The following is a 19,426-nucleotide window of genomic DNA, read 5'->3' as shown; positions in this document are numbered from 1 at the left end:
TTTAAATCTAGAGGGATGGTTTTCACGTTCGTCATATCCATATCAGGCTACTTTGACGTGTGTATGATGTGGAGTGGTATAGGTTTGTCTTATCACAACCTGGTCAAAACGAGCGAGAATGCTAAATTGTGTACCTCCGCAGAATCACCTGTTAAAAAAAAGACAAACCGTTTTTCTCTGTGCTCTCCTGGTAAAAAGAGAATAGCACTTGTAATAAAACAACATTGACTTTGGAGATGACAAGAACTTGGGGAGTTTAAATGTTGTAAAAGTGATACTCTGATGTTTTTTTTTATTACTCAACAGGTGAGTAATACTGTATTGAACAGTTTATTTTTTTCAAGGAAGTGCCTATGGGTATAGCCACAGTCTTCAGCTAGTAAGCCTGAGAGATTTTAACTGGTTAGTGAATGTTTTATGAGCAGTAGAATAACCATATTCATCCACAGAGCCCAACAAAAACAATGTTCTTACGCAAAATGCATGCGTTTTTTTTTTTTTTTTTTTTAAACATTAGTCACACGTTAGTGTACCTTTAACAAACCAGAGTTACAACGATCTTGAAGTTTATTCACAGAAGAAAAGTATCTGTAATAACTAAAACAATTGTAATAACAGGCACCTGTCTAATTTACACACTTTCCTATTTCAAATCAGTATTAAGGCAATTACATACATTACATTTTGTTCAGGATTGCCTGTGGTCTTTCATCAACTTTTTTTTTTTGGAAGAAAGGAAGCTTTGTGAATAATGGAATATTTCACAGTATAAAGTTTGCTACAGTTCAAATCAGCACATTTTCAGATTACTATAGCTAAAGCCATGCCTCCTTCTTTGAAATAGTTTGGATGCCTTTTCTTTTGCTGTTTCTTGACAAGTCTTTCATATCTAGTGCAATCCATTTTACTTAACTCTTGAAATTACAGTACTGACACCTTTCAGCTGAACTAATCTTTAAATTTAACAACAGAACTGATAATTGCATCATAATCAAAATACTGTCCAGTACAATTGATCGATGTCTCCACCTCCTAATATGTGTTCAGGCTGTTCATGTACCATCAAAACATCCTCTCGCCAGCTAATCACATTAAGCACATACATGTTTACATATATGAGGAAGGGCTCTATACATTTAAGGGGTCGAGACAAATGTAGGGTCAGATGATGATAAAAAGGACTGTAAGCAAACAGGGTCCTATGGACAGGTGGTGGGAGTCAGGCACATTTGTTAGTCCTCCTCAAATCTGCTACAACATTTCTGGTTGTTCTTCCAGCACTATTCAAACTGCATGTAAACTCTAAGCAAGCAAAACTATGAGCTAAAACCTCCATTTCCTCAGTAAATCAAAACACTTACATTTACACTACAGGTCAAAAGTTTGGAATAATTAAGATTGTTTAAATGTTTTTAAAAGAAGTCTCTTATGCTCACCAAATGTATTTGATAAAAAAACTCATTTTGTGAAATATTGCAATTCAACAGTTTTCTATTTTTTTGCAGCCCATTTATTTATTCTTGAGATGGCAAATCCTTTCTTTCTTTCTTTCTTTCTTTCTTTCTTTCTTTCTGTCTTTCTTTCTTTCTTTCTTTCTTTCTTTCTTTCTTTCTTTCTTTCTTTCTTTCTTTCTTTCTTTCTTTTAAACTTATCCCAAACATTTGAATAATAGTGTATTACTATTTCCACAAAACAATTAAGCATATAATAGTGTATAAGCATATAATAATAAGAAATGTTTCTTGAGCACCAAATCAGAATATTAGAATAATTTCTGAAGGATCTTGTGACACTGAAGACTGGAATAATGATGCTGAAAATTCAGCTTTGCCATCACAAAAATTAATTACATTTTATAATGTATTCAAATAGAAAATTGTTCTTTTAAATTGTACTGTACTTTTGTCCTTCTACTGTATTTTAATCAAATAAATGCAGCATAAGAGACCTTTCACAAACAAAATTATTCCAGACTCTTGTGTAGGTTAAAGGATGCAGCTATACATAAAAAAATTCAAAGGCTTCATGGTAAAATGCAATAAATCGTTGCGAAAGTAAAAAGAAGTGCAATGCTAAAAATGCTTCATCTATGTACATACACCATATCAAAAACCTCCTTTTTATCCTCTATTCGACATAATATCATTACCCTTATATAACAAAGAAAAAAACTAAAAAAGTTTCAGACTGATATCTCTCGAAGTTGTTCAGAACATGTTCTTAAATAAAATCTTAACAGCGCTCTGACTCTATTAGACAATACAGGAGTGTGGGAAAATGGCATCTCTGTTCATCAGCTGAGGTTCCTTTGTTCCATGTTAACCCTCTGGCTCCTCAAGGTGTCGTGGGAGACATGGTGACTGACGTCCACGGGACAGGACGGGACCCATGGAGGGGGACAGGCTCCTAACCCCGACCCCACCCAGAGGCACCAAGGAGGGGGAGATACTACGGTATCCCACCCCGCTACGGAAGTTCAGCTCCTGGGTGGGCAGCAAAGGCTTTAAGATGCTCACCAGACAGAAAGCAGATCCGCTTTTGGGAATGAAGTTCACCTTGTTTCTGTCTGGGCACAGATATGGAGGGATTTCCTGGAGAGGCCTTGGCCTGGAACAGAAAACGCAAAACCCCTCAGTATGGAAACAAACACAAAAACAACATTACTACAAAACAACAAAAGCCTTGGCACTTTTTGAATGGAATACAAATCGATGCCCCATTGTAAGTCATAGGGATCACCTCAGTGCCCTGGAACTTAATGATTTTAAAGGTGCAGTAAGAAATTTTTGAGATAAGCTGAAAGTATAATTCACTTGTTTACACGTACGCGAGCGTATCAGTATGCGCATACTGCTCTAAATAAATTTGCTTTGCGCTCTGCACACTGGCCCTCGAGTACATGCAAAAAAGTGAAGGATACTTTGGCCTTAAAGGACAACTCCGGTGAGAAATGAACCTAGGGGTAATTATTAATTATTTAATCGAATGTAAAGAGTTCCCTTTATCGAGGGAACTCGCACTGCGTCATCGTAGATGACACATCGGGGGAACGCCCTCGGCGTGACGCTGCTGAGTTCATATCAAAAAAGTCCAATCTTGATTGGTGTTGCGTAATGACGTAACGAGTGACGGCATACCCGGAGGTATAAAGGGACGCCGGCACAAGCAAACGCAGCTTCCTGCTTTCAGCGGTCGCGCTCTGTGTTCTGTCTGTCTATTTGGTGTTGTTTGTCCCGTAGGGCTTATTATATCTTTAGATATGGCGAGCGAGCAGTTTAGACGGTGTGTGCCTCCCTGTCCGCGCTTTATTTCGGGCACGGACACACACCAGCTCTGTGTGCAGTGTCTCGGCGTGCAGCACGCCCGGGCCGCTCTCGAGGGAGCGGCTTGCGGCGAATGTGATAAGCTGCCGCTGAGAGTACTGCGCTCGCGGCTGGCGGTCTTTGACGAGGCCGGTCAGCCTCGCGAGCCTCGCGGTTCTGGGCCCGCTGTTGCCGAGGCAGAGCGGCGCCGCAGGTCGTGGGGCTCGCAGCTGGATCTGTCAGCGGGATTAGGGAATGTTGAGGCATCTCTCTCTTCCTCTGACGATTCAGAGGATCTTCCGCCACGTGTGGAAGCCCGCGCTGCGGCTTCTTCCCGCGAGGCGGAGGATCAGGTGCTCATGCTGTCCGATTCCGAGGGATCGTTGACAATGAGCACCGAAGCAGGCGCAGTGGGGCAGTCGCCACCCCACTCGCAGGCTATGGAGGAGCTCGTGGAGGTCTTGACTCGCGCTGTGGCCAAGCTGAGCTTAGATTGGCCACAAGAGGAAGTGCACGTCCAGCCGCCAAGCAAGCTGGACGAGCGCTTCTTCAAGCGTCGAGCCCAGCCTCCACGCCGGGGTCTGCCGTTTTTCCCCGACCTGCACAGTGAGCTGTGTAGGGCGTGGGAGAAACCCTTCTCAGCACGTTTGACTACGCCCCCTGCACTTGACTTCGCTAACGTGCTGGGAGCGTCTGAGAAGGGATATGTTGCGCTGCCGAGGGTAGAAGAGGCGCTCGCGGGCCACCTCTCTCCCGAGACAGCAGCTTCATTGAAGACCCCGGCATTGCCCTCGAAACCATGCCGAGAGACTTCGAAGCTGGTGGCGAGGGCATATAGTGCGGCTGGTCGCGCTGGTGGGTGCCTGCACACTCTTGCGGTTCTGCAGGCCTACCAAGCGGACTTGCTGAAGGAGCTCGATGAGGGCGAGGGTCCCTCTCCGGAGGATGTGACTGAGCTGAGGAAGGCAGCGGATTTGTCTCTTCGTGTCACCAAACAAGCGGCCCGTGATATCGGCCGCTCCATGGCGGGTTTGGTGTGCGCGGAGAGGCATCTCTGGCTGAACCTGTCGGGGATCAGGGAGAGAGACAGACACTTTCTCCTTGATTCCCCGGTTTCGCCTTCTGGCCTTTTCGGCGGCGCTGTGAGCACCGTCGTCGAGAGGTTTCAGGAGGTGAAAAAGCAGGCGGCCGCTCTCAGCCAGTTCATCCCTCGCCGCTGGGGCTCCTCCAGCAAGGCTGCCTCGAGCGGGCAGTCTCGGCCAGCAGAGGGCTCCTCGCACCGTGAGGTGCAGAAGCAGAGCGTCGCTTCTCGTGCCCCTCCTGAGGGAGCTTGGCAGAAGAAGCGACGCTCTCGCGGGAAGTCTTCAAAGCCGAAGACCGACCTGAGGGAGGTTATTCAGGCCAAGAAGGCTTCCAAGCGGTCCTAGCTGCGGCAGGACCGCTGAGAGCTGTCCCCCACGGGGCGGAGCGACCGAGGTCGTTCTCCCCCCGAGGCTCTCGGGAAATCGATGTTGTGCTCTCGCAGTCAAAAGGGCTCCGGACCACGTCGTTTCCCCATGTTCGCGCGCGGCTCTGGCCAGCACATATAAAATCTGCGGCAGAGCAGCGACTGCGTTCACACACCGAAAATCTGCCTCGATTAGTCCCTGCCGGTTATCCGCTTCAGGGGGTCAAGGCAGAGGTTCGGTTGATACCCCAGACCAGCCTCGAGAGGTTGGTCCCCTTATCAGAGTATCTCGGCGCATGGTCATGCCTTCCGAATATCTCTGTGTGGGCCCTGCGCACTGTAGAACGGGGATACAGACTGCAGTTCAGAGTTCCCCCCCCGAAATTTGGGGGGATAGTCTGGACAGTGGTCGGTCCCGAGCAGGTGGGGGTAATGGGGCAGGAAGTACGCTCTCTGCTGGAAAAAGGGGCGATAGAAAGGGTTCCCCCGCCAGAGAGGGAGGTCGGGTTCTACAGCCGGTACTTCATAGTCCCCAAGAAGGATGGGGGGTTGCGTCCAATATTAGATCTCAGGCTTCTGAATCGGTCTCTGAGGAGATACAGGTTCAGGATGCTAACCATTCCTGTTATCGTGAGTCAGATCCAGTTCGAGGACTGGTTCGTCACGATAGATCTAAAGGACGCTTACTTCCATATTTCCATCCTTCCCAGTCACAGGAAGTTCCTGAGGTTCGCTTTCGGGGGCGAAGCGTTCCAATATCGGGTCCTTCCCTTTGGCCTAGCCTTGTCACCTCGCACCTTCACGAAGTGCATGGATGCAGCCCTGGCTCCGCTAAGACTCCAGGGCATCCGGGTACTGAATTATATCGACGACTGGTTGATCATGGCCAGGTCGTACGATATGGCAGTTCAGCATCGAGATGCTGTTCTAGCACACATGAGGTGTTTGGGGTTGAGACTCAACGCGAAAAAGAGCACGTTGACGCCCTCCCAGAGAATTACGTTCCTGGGAATAGTGTGGGACTCGGTAACGATGCGGGCACACATGTCACCCGCGCGTATCGAGACCATACGGGCGGAGGTCTCAAGTATAAGGTTGGGCCACAGCATCACTGTCAAACAGTTCCAGAGACTGGTGGGTCTCATGGCAGCAGCGTCCAGTGTGATTCCACTCGGCCTGCTCCACATGAGACCGCTACAGTGGTGGCTGAGAACCAAGGGGTTTTCTCCGAAGGGGAATCCCTTTCGTATGATCAGGGTAACGCGCAGATGCATTCGTTCCCTGGTTATATGGAAGAAACCTTGGTTTCTGTCCCTGGGGCTAGTATTGGGAGCATCGTGTTGCCGGAAAACCGTTTCAACAGATGCATCCCTTACTGGTTGGGGCGCGGTCATGGAAGGCCGAGGGGCGAGAGGTCCTTGGACAGCCCAGCATGCTTCATGGCACATCAACTGCCTAGAGATGCTGGCTGTCTGGAAAGCTCTGAGGAGTTTTCTCGAGGACCTTCGCGGCCACCATGTCCTGATACGATCCGACAACACTGCCGAGGTATCGTATCTAAATCATCAGGGGGGTCTGAGATCGCGCTCTCTGTACAGACTGGCGCATCAAGTCCTCCTGTGGTCCCACGGGAAACTGTCTTCTCTCAGGGCAGTTTATATCCCGGGGGACCAGAACCAGGGAGCAGACATCCTGTCGAGGCAGGGGCTGAGGCCCGGGGAGTGGCGTCTCCATCCAGAGGTGGTGGAGGCCATATGCGAGAGGTTCGGCCGAATGGAAGTGGATTTGTTTGCGTCTCGAGAGACGACCCACTGTCCACTTTGGTTCTCCCTCAGGCATCCGGCTCCGTTGGGCCTGGATGCCATGTCACAGGCGTGGCCGAGGCTGCGTCTGTACGCATTTCCCCCGATTGCTCTGCTCCCGGGAGTTCTGGAGCGGGTTCGCCGGGAAGGCATTCGCCTGCTTCTGATAGCACCCCGGTGGCCGACCAGGGTATGGTTCTCCGACATTATGGACCTGCTAGACGACCTTCCATGGCAGATTCCTCTGAGGAGGGATCTGTTGACTCAGGCGGGGGGCTCGATATTTCACCCCCAGCCAGAGTTATGGAACCTGTGGGCTTGGCCCCTGAGGGGGCAGAGCTCATAGAGGAAGGGCTGTCAGCAGGTGTCGTGGAGACTATACTCAGCTCCAGGGCTCCTTCCACCAGGAAGCTGTACAACTTGAAGTGGAGAGTGTTCTCCATATGGTGTAGAGACCGTGAAGTAGACCCAGTGAACTGCGCTGTGGCTTCAGTACTGGAGTTTCTGCAAGATCGGTTTTCCGCCGGGCTTACCCCGTCCACACTTAAGGTGTATGTGGCAGCGATAGGAGCTTTCCACGCACCATTAGGTGAAGGACCTCTGGGGAGGCACCATCTGGTTGTACGGTTCCTCCGAGGAGCGCGGAGGATGAGACCTGTGGCTCGTTCTAGGATCCCTGCGTGGGATCTGGCAGTGGTTCTCGAAGGGTTGGTTGAGGCCCCCTTCGAACCGCTGGAGTTGGCTGAGGCCAAGAACCTCACGCTTAAGGTAGCTTTTCTCTTAGCCATCACCTCTCTGAGGAGGGTGGGGGACCTTCAGGCATTGGCAGTAACACCCAATTGCTTGGAGTTTGCCCCAGGCAACGTGAAAGCTATCTTGCGGCCGACCCCGGGATACGTCCCCAAGGTACCGTCTAATGCGGTACGGTCGGTGGTTCTCCAGGCTTTTCATCCCCCGCCTCATGTGACGGCAGATGAGGGCAGGCTTCACCTTCTCTGCCCGGTGCGGGCATTGAGGATTTATTTGGAGAGGTCTGCCCAGTGGAGGAAGTCAGACCAGTTGTTAGTGTGCTTTGGTCCACCTAGGAAGGGGCTGCCTGCAGCGAAACAGACAATTAGTAACTGGATTGTCCAGGCAATAGCAACGGCCTATCAGGTGCGCAACTTGCCTTCACCTATAGCCGTGAGGGCTCATTCTACCAGGGGCATGGCCTCCTCGGTAGCCCTCCTTTCCGGAGCTTCTCTGCAAGAGATTTGCGAGGCGGCTGGGTGGGCCACACCGCATACCTTCGTGAGGTATTATAGTCTGCACCTCCCGGTGACGCCAGGCGCTAGGGTGCTCGCCCCCTGATTATGCACTCCGGTTCATGTCATGGGGTGCAGGATAGGCGAGGACTAGTGGGTACTCGTTCCCCGATGTGTCATCTACGATGACGCAGTGCAAGTTCCCTCGATAAAGGGAACGTCTCGGGTTATGAATATAACCCATGTTCCCTGAGAGGGAACGAGACACTGCGTCTCGTAGCCCCGCCTATCTACAGAGCGGCCCGCTTCATAGCAGTAAGCTGCGTTTGCTTGTGCCGGCGTCCCTTTATACCTCCGGGTATGCCGTCACTCGTTACGTCATTACGCAACACCAATCAAGATTGGACTTTTTTGATATGAACTCAGCAGCGTCACGCCGAGGGCGTTCCCCCGATGTGTCATCTACGATGACGCAGTGTCTCGTTCCCTCTCAGGGAACATGGGTTATATTCATAACCCGAGACGTTTTATCTCTAAAACAGATTAGCTTATAACTCTAGTATATGGGACAAAGGGTAAGCGAAATTAAATCGCTAGTTAATACCACTAACAAGGCTCAAAATAGCCTCACACTAACACAGTAGCATAATGAGGGTCCCTACATGCAAACCCAAGCATTGAGAACTTTGTAAGAGTACAAACAGTTTAATAAGAAGACACTTTATAAACACAGTGCATTACGCGTTTACGGTCAGGCGCCATCTTGGAAAACAGTCTCGATTAGTCGAGCCACGAGTGCTGTTCTAAGTGAGCTGGTCGATAGGAATTAAGTTTGTGAAATCTAATTACAAGGAAATTTTTATTTTTATTTATTTATTTTCTCTGTTGCGTTCAGTACTTTCTTCCGGAAACAACGGACCATATGAGATTCCAAGTCACAGTTCATCACTTAGAACAGCGCTCGTGACTTCACGAGTTCCAAGATGGCGCCTGTCCGTGAACGCTTAATGTACTGTCTTTATAAAATATCTTCTCATTAAAGTGTTCGTACACTTACAAAGTTCTCAATCCTTCGGTTTGCATGTAGGGACCCTCATTATGCTACTGTGTTAGTGTGAGGCTATTTTGAGCCTTGTTAGTGGTATTAACTAGCGATTTTAATTTTACTATCCTGTGCCCCATAGACTAGCATTATAAGCTAATCGGTTTTTAGAGATAAAACTCTTTACATTCGATTTCCATGAAAACGCTTCCCAGAGAACGATCTACTCTGTAACGATCTGTTAATTACCCCTAGGTTCATTTCTCACCGGAGTTGTCCTTTAACACAGTTGAAAGTGGATTGGACCGAGCACCACAACACTCTTGTAGCCAACCAGCAGTATTCAAGATGGGCGAGAAGAGAGTGTAAGCAAGAGGGAGATTTCAAGAAAGACTATAAAATCACTAAAAAAAGAAGGGTTTTGATCAGGCAAGAGCTTAAGGACCCACATTTTTATTAGAAAAGCTTTCCATCACTGGACAGACCTAAGCAGGGAGGCCAGAAAATGGCAGCGGAGGTTGCGTTGTTTCTGCTACAAATGTGAGTAGCATTGGTTTCGACTAGGTTTCACCAAGGTTAGAACCAAGATTTGCTGATGGTGTTGTAATGTTAGCTATAGTAACAGGATATTAGGAGCAATGAAGTAAGGGATGTGTTTTTTTGGGTTGATTTTAAATATCAGCAATATTTGAGGCTTTCTAATAATAACTACTTTCATTCAATGTCTGATTTACACAAATAATACATTGGAAATTCATAATTATGAAATAAAAGTCTTTATTATGATATAAATTATGAAATAAAAATTCATAACTATGAGATAAAAAGTATGTCATAATTAGTACTTTTTTGGGGTCAATTTTGACTGTCATACATCTATGACTTCCAATCTCATAATCGTGAATTTTTGTGTCATAAGTATGATCTACAAAAGCATGATATTTTTTTCCCCACAGGACTTCCATATATTTCTTAGAGGAACATGATTAAACTATATTTGTCTTGAATTTATGGGAATTTAATCAATGAGTTACAAATGAATGACAGCTGGTTATAATAACCATTTAAAATAAAATAAATAATAATTAATAAAACAGCTCAGTATTTTTTCTGAAAATAAAGCACTGCCTTGCCTTCTTACACCAACAGATAGACAAAATGTCTACAGAGCAGTTACTCACTGGTTTTCTTCAAAAGCTTTAATTTTCTCGCAGCCCTCAGGAGGCTCACGTTTGAACATATAGCTGTTGTTTGGCTTTGGAGATGAAGCATATTTGGGCAGAGGAGACCAAGGTCCCAGGTCTAAGACAGGAAAAAGGAATGTTTAGGAATCAAATAGTTTGACTTGAGGTTATTGTGTGATGATGATGCATGTGCTCCTCACCTCTTTCTTTGCTGTCATTGAGCGTGCCATCGAGTGGGCTGTTTCCGACCGTGTCGTTGAGGATGCTGAGGTACGAGGGTGAGACAGAGTCAGCTCGGCTGCTGCTGTTGCTACGGTTACTGCCAAGCCCACCATTCGAGGGCGTCTGTGTGTCAATACTGCGTGTGCTGCTGCTGCGCTGGGGCAGAGGAGGGGGTGCGCGGTGCCCATCAGGAACATCCTGTGGCTGAAACACAAAAGCAATTTCTACTAATTGGATTCAACCAAACATTACATTAGTATTGATTGTGCCCTGATAAGCCATGTTGCAGTCCCTATACCACAAAATAGGCCTGAATGACATTGGAAAGAAATTAATTACATTGCGATATTTTAGTTTTTGTATATGTATTGCTATATCTATCTATCTATCTATCTATCTATCTATATATATATATATATACACAGGCATTTTTAACAGATCATTTGAAAATTATTTTATATAATATTTGAATATTATATTGTATATTTGGAAAGAATATAATTTTGTTAGGACAAGCTTTAGGAAAAGCTTCACTATAATAAAAACATTTGACAAATGCACTCCATATGGTTTCTCATTCAAAATGTCAAGTGTAATTAACTCCGTAACTTGTCGTTTGTAATTGTTTGTGAAATTTACTAGTTTTTCTGAGAAAATAGTTTAAAGGAAATCCTATATTAATTTTTTTCTAACTAAATTATTATTATTATTATTATTATTTTTAATCTCATAGGGATCATATTATTATTTTTAGTTTTCACAGGGATCCTACCCACTGTTTTTGACCTTTAACATGAATATAATATTTAACTGTAAAATCATAATATTAATATATATATATATAGTGATATTTATTGTGATTATTATTAAACACAAATATTAAACAAAATAAGAAATACATTGTAATAACACTTTTGTAGTGTAAAATAAGTAGAGTAAAGAAAATAATTTTATTTTAATGTAAAATTATAAAACCAATATTAGAGGAACTGTATGTAGGAAATGTATTTGAAAGTAATCATAAAATGGCCCTGATATGTCACTAGACATTCAGAAATCATGTTAATTTCAAATACTTCTATCACTGACAACAGTAGTCCGGCCAGAATTTTGTCGTTTAAAAGTTGTTGTTGCAGCCCTCAACTGATGTTGATGTTGACATGTTGTGTTTTGGCCTGAAGCTCCACCCTCCACCTATCGACCAATCATGAAGTCAGTAGTGTTTCGGCTTCCGGGTTGACAGCTCTACTCTAGTTACTACAGCTGCAGATACAAACGTTTCTGCAGGATCCTGCAGCCTATTTGGCAAACTCGAGTCACGGGGGAGGGGGATAGGGGATGCACCACTCTACAGTCATTTGAAAGTGCCTGCAGTACCAGTTTGGTCCACAATCTTACATACACTTCCTTTAAAATGCTACGCTACTCTGAAACCTGCAGTGCATATATCTAATTAATTAAATCACAGTTTGCACTATTTGACAATCACACTAAGCCATAACACAATATCAGTTTTATTTTGATATAATCGTGCAGCCCTACCGCAAAAAAATAAGTCAGACATAGTTCCTGGTGGTATTATTGAGATGCACTCACAATTATGATCTCATCTCGTTCCACAGTGTCACGAATGATGATGCGTTCAATCTCCTGGTTGAGCCCCTCTATGCTGTTCCGAAATCTTGGAGGTGTGGACTTGGAGATAGGGATGGGAATCAGGATGGTTTTAGGCATCTGAGACTGAAAGGAAAAAAAGAGGAAAAGGTACAACACTTCTTTAGAAATGCATGTATGGGTCTAAGTCTCAAGTACACAAACATTCCCCTGTAGGGGAAACCAGTCTTCTGTGTAATCCTGTTAGAACGACTCCCACACGCACTGAGCCCACACATACACAATCTCTACAGTCTCTCCACTGCCAAAAATCAAACATTCTGCCAGACTAAGCTCCATCATTATACACAAACCACTGACTACAGAGAACATTACCATTGAGAGCCCATTACTGCTGAGCTGGAGGGGACTACTTTTGAATATGGTGTGATGTAAGCGCTCTTTCCCAATCTTTTCTTCAGGCTCTCATGATATTCTGTATTTTTGATTTTGGATAGCCAAATTTTCCTTTCCTTTCCTTTCCTTTCCTTTCCTTTCCTTTCCTTTCCTTTCCTTTCCTTTCCTTTCCTTTCCTTTCCTTTCCTTTCCTTTCCTTTCCTTTCCTTTCCTTATGTTTTTTCCTAGACCTTATGGTTTTTGAGGTGTATTGACACAATCTCTCCTGTCCTTAAAATTTTAAAAGTGTTGAGATGAATATTTCAGATTCACAACAAGTTATTTTTTTTTAATTTTCCTTCCTTATCTTAAAAAAAAAAAAAGATCCAAAATCACAATGAAACTGAAGGGAGGCAATCTTCTCCCTGTTTAAATGGTTTGGCCACAAGACATAAACAACATGCATGCAAACCTGTAACCTTTTGTACGTTGTTGTTTTCAATTTTACAATCTCATTGTCACGGCAACATAATGCCTAAAAAGATCCAATCCCAAAATAACTTTTACAAATCAAAAAAATCAAGCCGAATTATTAATGCAAAGTCACATTAGCAAAATTTCACTGGCAAAATTGTTTTGAAGAAGTCATTTATAAACCAAGTAGTGTGGCCAATTCATATAACTTCAACTCAATGCAAAAACTCAGTGGGGTTTCTCCATCATCCAGATCCCTATTAAAAAACATTTCGCCCACAAAATATGGCCGATATGCGCCAGTTAATTAGACTGGGTAAACCTAGCCTGATCTGCCGGCGATTAGATTTTGCCTTGCAGCTCAGTCTGGAAACCTGTACACACTTTTCTCCTGCTTCTGTTACACATTTCCAGGAACCAATCACAGACTGACTTATCCACCTGGCGGGCTATTGGTGGGTTTAACACAATGATCGATGCCTGTTGATCACGCCTCTTGTGGTCTGATTGGTTGAAGGACTAACCACTTTCAAGTTTGAATTATGCCCATTGATCACGCCTCTTGTGCAGTAGAAAATACATAACAGACTCCACAGACTAATGTTCAATCTTAAAAGATTGAGCTTGGTCTGGTGATAGCTAGACAACCAGTTAATGTGACCGCACCTTTAATCTAAGTGCTTTTATACAATTATAAGCTTCACATTTCTGCTTTTAAATCTTCCCAAAATTGGCAACATTCACTTACATTGTAAGTGCCTCACTCTAAACACGAAATTATACTGGTATCAACATTATTTTAGCCACAAAAGCTGTTGACTGAGCTTACCTTGTACTAAACATGGAATATTCTTTCAAATGAAAATTTAAACCCATGTGTCCTCTACTCAGGGGACTCATTTGTGTATTCTGCTGAGGTGTCAAATATAATTAATTAAACAAGTGTTATAAAAATGCACACACATAGAAACACAATGTGTTGATTTATAGGCTGTCCTGATGACGGCAAGCTGTGAGGGAAGACTTTGTTATCTACTCTAAAACCAGCCACTGTCCTTAGGGACAATCATTTTCCCCTAGTCTCCAAGGGGCCAGAGAAGCCTCAAAACTGGGACATATATGCAGGAAAGTGGGGCGCGCTTAAATTCTCAAGATGTTTGGCCTAATTCAATTCTGCAGCGTGTACTAGTCCAGGTTATGGTGGTACTCTTACTGCCCAAGAGGATTGTGTTATTAAACACAAGCACACATGGTGGCTGCTGGGATGCGATGATGCCCACCTGTGACTGGATGATAGCATGGTTGCCATTAAAGGGTGACTTGCGATCTTTGTCCCGGCGATGACGGCTGCTGCGTTTGCTACGCTGGAGCTGTTGTCGCAATTTTGCGATCTATAAAAAGTCAAAATGAGGATGATGAATAGCATAATACAGGAAAACACAAATAAAAGAGGAGGTTAAGGTACACTAGATCAGCACATGCTAGAGCTCTAGATGTCTCACCTCTTTCAGCTGGTCAGTGCTGCCGCAAGAAGCCGATCGCTTATGAGAGCCTCTCCTCCGCTCATCTACCCAGGCCCTAGGGGTCTGACAAGGAAAACCGAGAGTGAGTGAGTGAAGAACAGAGACTGGACTGAACAATTTAGGAATGACTGGTTCAATCATGAAGCGGTTTACTAGAGGGAAAGATTATTTAGTCTTCTTTTTTCATTTTTGAAGCTTAACAGCGATGGTAACATGGTAACTATAAGGTATCATTGTGAATTTTATGGCACTGTTTACACCTGATGTTAAGATGTGTTTTGGTTGATCAGATCACAAGTAGATGAGGGAGACACACACATATCTCTCTTGTGCACTTTCAACCACTTCTGTCCTGTTTGTTCAAGGGGAGGGTCTATGGGTGGGTAAATGTATGGGTTTTCTCAGATCTTTCGATGTAATAGACAAAATGAGCTTGCACAGTTTACATATGAACGGAGACGACAAAAAAACACATAGAGCATCAGCATTAGTTTCAGCTCTGAGAGCCGCAAAACCACACAGAACACGGTGAGTGTGTGTTAGAAATCATGGTATGTTCATGGTATGCTTGGTATGTTTTTCATCTTCAAACCAAACTTGGGCCTTCGGCCGACAAAGTTGAAATCCCGACTAGCTAGCGCGCTTCCCATAATGTTTACACATCAAGTCAGTAGCCGGAGACTAGGCTGTGTTTTGTGGTTGTTTCGAAAGTATTTGACCACATAAGCGTCTAAACTACGAAAGCAATCCAGTCTAATACGTTTTCAACCACCAGTTGACCAGTGGTCAAAAGTGGGCAAGCTCAAAATATTTTAGACCCTGTTTACACCTGTGTTTAGCCCTGTTTACACCTGTTTTCCAACTGACCAAACCGCATCTTAATTAAAAAAAAAATGTAATGTATGAATACTCAGAAAAATTCTAGAACAAGCTGCATCAGTCCTTTTTCCCCTACAACATATGAACATGCAGATGTATATATATACATACTTACCTAAAGGATTATTATGAACACCATACTAATACTGTGTTTGACCCCCTTTCGCCTTCAGAACTTCCTTAATTCTACATGGCATTGATTCAACAAGGTGCTGAAAGCATTCTTTAGAAATGTTGGACCATATTGATAGGATAGCATCTTGCAGTTGATGGAGATTTGTGGGATGCACATCCAGGGCACGAAGCTCCAGTTCCACCACATCCCAAAGATGCTCTATTGGGTTGAGATCTGGTGACTGTGGGGGCTATTTTAGTACAGTGAACTCATTGTCATGTTCAAGAAACTAATTTGAAATGATTCAAGCTTTGTGACATGGTGCATTATCCTGCTGGCAGTAGCCATCAGAGGATGGGTACATGGTGGTCATAAAGGGATGGACATGAAACAATGCTCAGAAACAATGCTCAGGTAGGTCATGGCATTTAAACAATGCCCCATTGACACTAAGGGGCCTAAAGTGTGCCAAGAAAACATCCCCCACACCATTACACCACCACCACCAGCTTGCACAGTGGTAACAAGGCATGATGGATCCATGTTCTCATTCTGTTTATGTTAAATTCTGACTCTACCACCTCAATGTCTCAACCGGCCTGTCTGGCATCAACAACCATGCCACGCTCAAAATTGCTTAAATCACCTTTCTTTCCCATTCTGACATTCAGTTTGGAATTCAGATTTTCTTGACCAGGACCACAAGCCTAAATGCATTAAAGCAACTGCCATGCGATTGGTTGATTAGATAATGGCATTAATGAGAAATTGAACCGGAGTTCCTAATAATCCTTTAGGTAAGTGTATACACATACTGGTAAAAACATTTTACTAAATGATATTATTCTAATTTGTGAATTCTACACAACTATATTTCTATGTATTTAAATGATGCTAAACATTAAATAACTGTAACTGTTGATTGTAAATTGGTTGTCCAGGTAACTTTAAAACTTGACATTTGTGTTTATTTATCATCTTATCATCTGACACAAGCAAAATTATCCATATTTCACATGTTTTTATATATTTAGCTATAATATATATATATAATTTTTCTCTTGCATAATTTTGTCCATTTGTCGTATGTATGTGTAATGTAAGTATATCATCTAATCAGCATAAATGTCTCACCTGAGTGGCCTTGTCCCTCATTTCGAGGGTGTGGTGGGCGGAGCTCCCGTGCCGCTGCCAGTTCCTTGATAGTCCAGAACGTACAGGTGAGTTCAAGGGAAAAGAATCCCCCTGTGTTTCAGCTCGAGGAAGGGCTTTCAGAATGATGAGTGACTAATGTAAAAAGAGAGGACAAGTAGGATATGTTATAAATAGACTTGCATAGTCAATAGTTTTGAAGGTTGGATTGTATTTTTTTAATCTTTTAGTTTTGATTCATCCACAGCAAAACTGCTGACCCAGCGTGTACCCTCCCCTCTTGCTGTAAAATAATCATTATCTTTTGGCCTCTATCCATAATCTCTTAATCCATGTGTGGCCTCTGTCCCCCATTTATTTTCTGCATTCTCCCCAATATATTGATGCTTTACTACACCATCTTTTATGTCTGTTTATTGCATGTATAAACAAACAAAAACACAGGGCTGTCACTGTGAAATTCTATCCATTATGACCTGGTTTGCCATTCTGCACATAAAGATGGATTTTTATGCATTAATGTAAAACAGCATACAGTCAACTGAAGGCTGACGGATTGCAATGGTTGCTGTGTGGTGTTGTTTACCTACATAGTGCACCCCTAAAGCCATGGTGTCTGCCATAGCAACCAATCAAGGTGGGATGTTAATGCAATGCAGAACACGCTGATTAAATGTATTGATAAAAAAATAATTTGAGAAATGAATCGTCACTAATAAAATCCAAAACATGTTATAGAGCCAACCAATCGTAGTATAAAATAACCTAAAACCGGCCGCATCAATGAAAGGATTAATTTTATTCAAAGAACAAAATTCTTAATATGCATTTTAGAATTGCAGATTTGCCAATGGCTGGAATGATTGCAACAGACGGACGGCTAGTCGCATCAGTATGAGATCTGCAGCACCGCACCCCGCGCTCGGGAAAAATGAAAACAAGACGACGAACCGCACAATAATGCCATATAGATTACACCGGTCACATTATTCATAATCTACGACCATTGCAGGCGTTCACTCAATCTGCATCCAAAAACAATACCCACAATAGAACAATAACATGAAATCCATTGACAAATAAGTGTTTCATACGGATACGCACCTTTGACTGGTGAAAGAATGACTGCACACAGCGCGTTCATGGTCCTTAGCGATAAAAAGAAAACACAACGGTGTAATATGGATCCGACGTTTGGAAGGTCGTTGAAAAACAGGTTGGTTGTTGGTGGAGGGCGGCCGGTGTTGCTGGGTCAGAGAAACAGAAGGAGGATGCGCAGAGGAGGCGTTGCTATGGGCGTTGCTGTGCTGCTGCCTGCTGGTGGTCGATGGGCTAGAGCTGCGCTGTAATATCTAAGTGAGTGAATGTATGAGTAGGTCCTCAACAGCAAAAAAAAAAAATAAAGGTCTCAAAATTCGGTGCTTTTTGCGGTTGCAGACATGTCTTTTGGGGAGGGGCTGCAAGGGTCTCCCTCAGAGGACAGCTGGCGTTGTGGTGCGCGCTCCCTCGGTCTCAGTGGTGCCCGTGCCCGCGCACACCAGACGACGTTACTGTTGCTGAGGCGCGTGGTGCTGTTTTTCCTCCATGCTGCTGATGTGCTGGTGACCGACCAGAGATGGGCGCTATCACACTATAAAAAATATCAAAAGTCACAGGTACAATACACCATGTATGTATTCATAGCATTCATTTATTTTAAATTATTTATAATTAATTCGTTTTTTAAATTGATAACCATTACACATCTACATTGCTCGCTAGGAAATAGCCTAAGCTAAAAGTATTATTTGTAAAAATGTAAAATCCTGCACAGATGAGCAAAATAAAGATGTATATCTATGCATATACATATTTTGAATAATAGGCATAAAAGAACATACATATGACGTGTATCGCATTACGAAATTAAATTGAAATGATAATTTTGACTATATAATGTCTAATTTATTCGGTATATATAAATAACATTTTTATTGTTGATTGTAAATCGGTTGTCCATATAATTTTAAAGCTGGGAATTTTTAAATAACTTAAATTACAGGTCTGCTCTAATGGCAGTGTGTGTTTATTGTCAGCCTTATTGTCAGAAAAGGGTGTCGTTCTATCAGTCTGCCGCACGGTGGAGCTTCACCTCTATTCTCTTATAAATCGGCCCCCACATCGAACAATCGGATCCCGGAGACAAATCTGAAGACGAGGCGTTTCCAGTCGCTGTCTTGTCTGCTGTGTCTTCCTGGCCGTCTACTTTTGCCGTTCCCCTTGTTTGAACCGCGGAGGAAAACGTTAAACGGACAGTTCCCCAGCTCAGTGGATCATGGAAACAGAGAAAAATCCCGACACGAAGATCAAAAGATAACGAACGCGAGGAATATGACGACGAATGGACATTTTAATAGTCGGCAGTCACGAAACGGATGTTTCCCTGTCCAGAAACGGTGTGCTACCATCGAGGAGACTCGCCGTCTCGGGATGTCCCATATAACTGCGCTAAACTCTGATTAGGCAAATGTATTGGGCGCGTGCTTCGGAACAAAGGGAAACAAAGTTTGATGTGATTTGTTAATGTGGGTTGTTACAACAGTCACACTCTCAGTAGTCAGATTTCACAGTCATCAACTGGTTACATCTGATGCTTTCTGCTGAAGGGAAAAGGCACTGAGGTTAACGCTCAGACCGTTAAGTTTTTATATTATTTTACGCCATTCTAAAATGTGTGATGCTGGACTCTCCAAAGCACAAATATGATTGCCTGACTGCACTCTGAAGCATAGACAGCTATACAAGGAACAGAGAATAAATCTGAATATATTGTCTTGGAAGAGAAGGGGGAAAGAAAAACATGGCAGTTGAAGGCCGAATAACAAGTCTTGACGTTGGACTGATTGCAATGGTGGTTCTTCTGGGTCCTGTGGCTGGTAAGTAACAGTTAACACATAGCAATAGAAAATATCATAGAATTACAGTAAAATTGCAGATCCACACCCTAGTTTCCCAAATCCCTCCATATCCTCTCTAAGTGAAGGCGTAATTAATTGTACACTGTGTGTGTGT

At 43.7% G+C, this 19,426-nt stretch overlaps 2 protein-coding genes across 2 annotated transcripts in view; one reads left to right on the top strand and one right to left on the bottom strand.

The window, feature by feature from the left end:
* Window positions 1-253: 253 nt before the first annotated feature.
* Window positions 254-17,862, bottom strand: fam117ba (family with sequence similarity 117 member Ba). The gene is made up of 8 exons (XM_067459252.1): window positions 17,480-17,862; window positions 16,358-16,510; window positions 14,209-14,292; window positions 13,987-14,097; window positions 11,840-11,983; window positions 10,222-10,447; window positions 10,019-10,139; window positions 254-2,607 (listed from the first exon to the last, which is right to left on the bottom strand). Exons 2-8 carry the CDS (start codon window positions 16,376-16,378, stop codon window positions 2,319-2,321), a joined length of 996 nt encoding a protein of 331 aa, XP_067315353.1. The 5' UTR covers window positions 16,379-16,510; window positions 17,480-17,862; the 3' UTR covers window positions 254-2,318.
* Window positions 17,863-18,549: 687 nt separating this feature from the next.
* The window catches only part of bmpr2a (bone morphogenetic protein receptor, type II a (serine/threonine kinase)), a 40,337-nt gene continuing 39,460 nt past the window's right edge, over window positions 18,550-19,426 (top strand). The window contains exon 1 of the mRNA XM_067459237.1: window positions 18,550-19,290. Within this exon, the coding sequence (XP_067315338.1) occupies window positions 19,215-19,290 (76 nt within the window). The 5' untranslated portion in view covers window positions 18,550-19,214. The remainder of the gene's footprint in view (window positions 19,291-19,426) is intronic.

The sequence above is a fragment of the Pseudorasbora parva genome, chromosome 12, assembly GCF_024679245.1.
Source record: "Pseudorasbora parva isolate DD20220531a chromosome 12, ASM2467924v1, whole genome shotgun sequence".
NCBI lineage: Eukaryota > Metazoa > Chordata > Actinopteri > Cypriniformes > Gobionidae > Pseudorasbora > Pseudorasbora parva.
The sequence above is the reverse complement of the archived record's forward strand: the minus strand, read 5'-3'. Positions and strand labels throughout refer to the sequence as shown.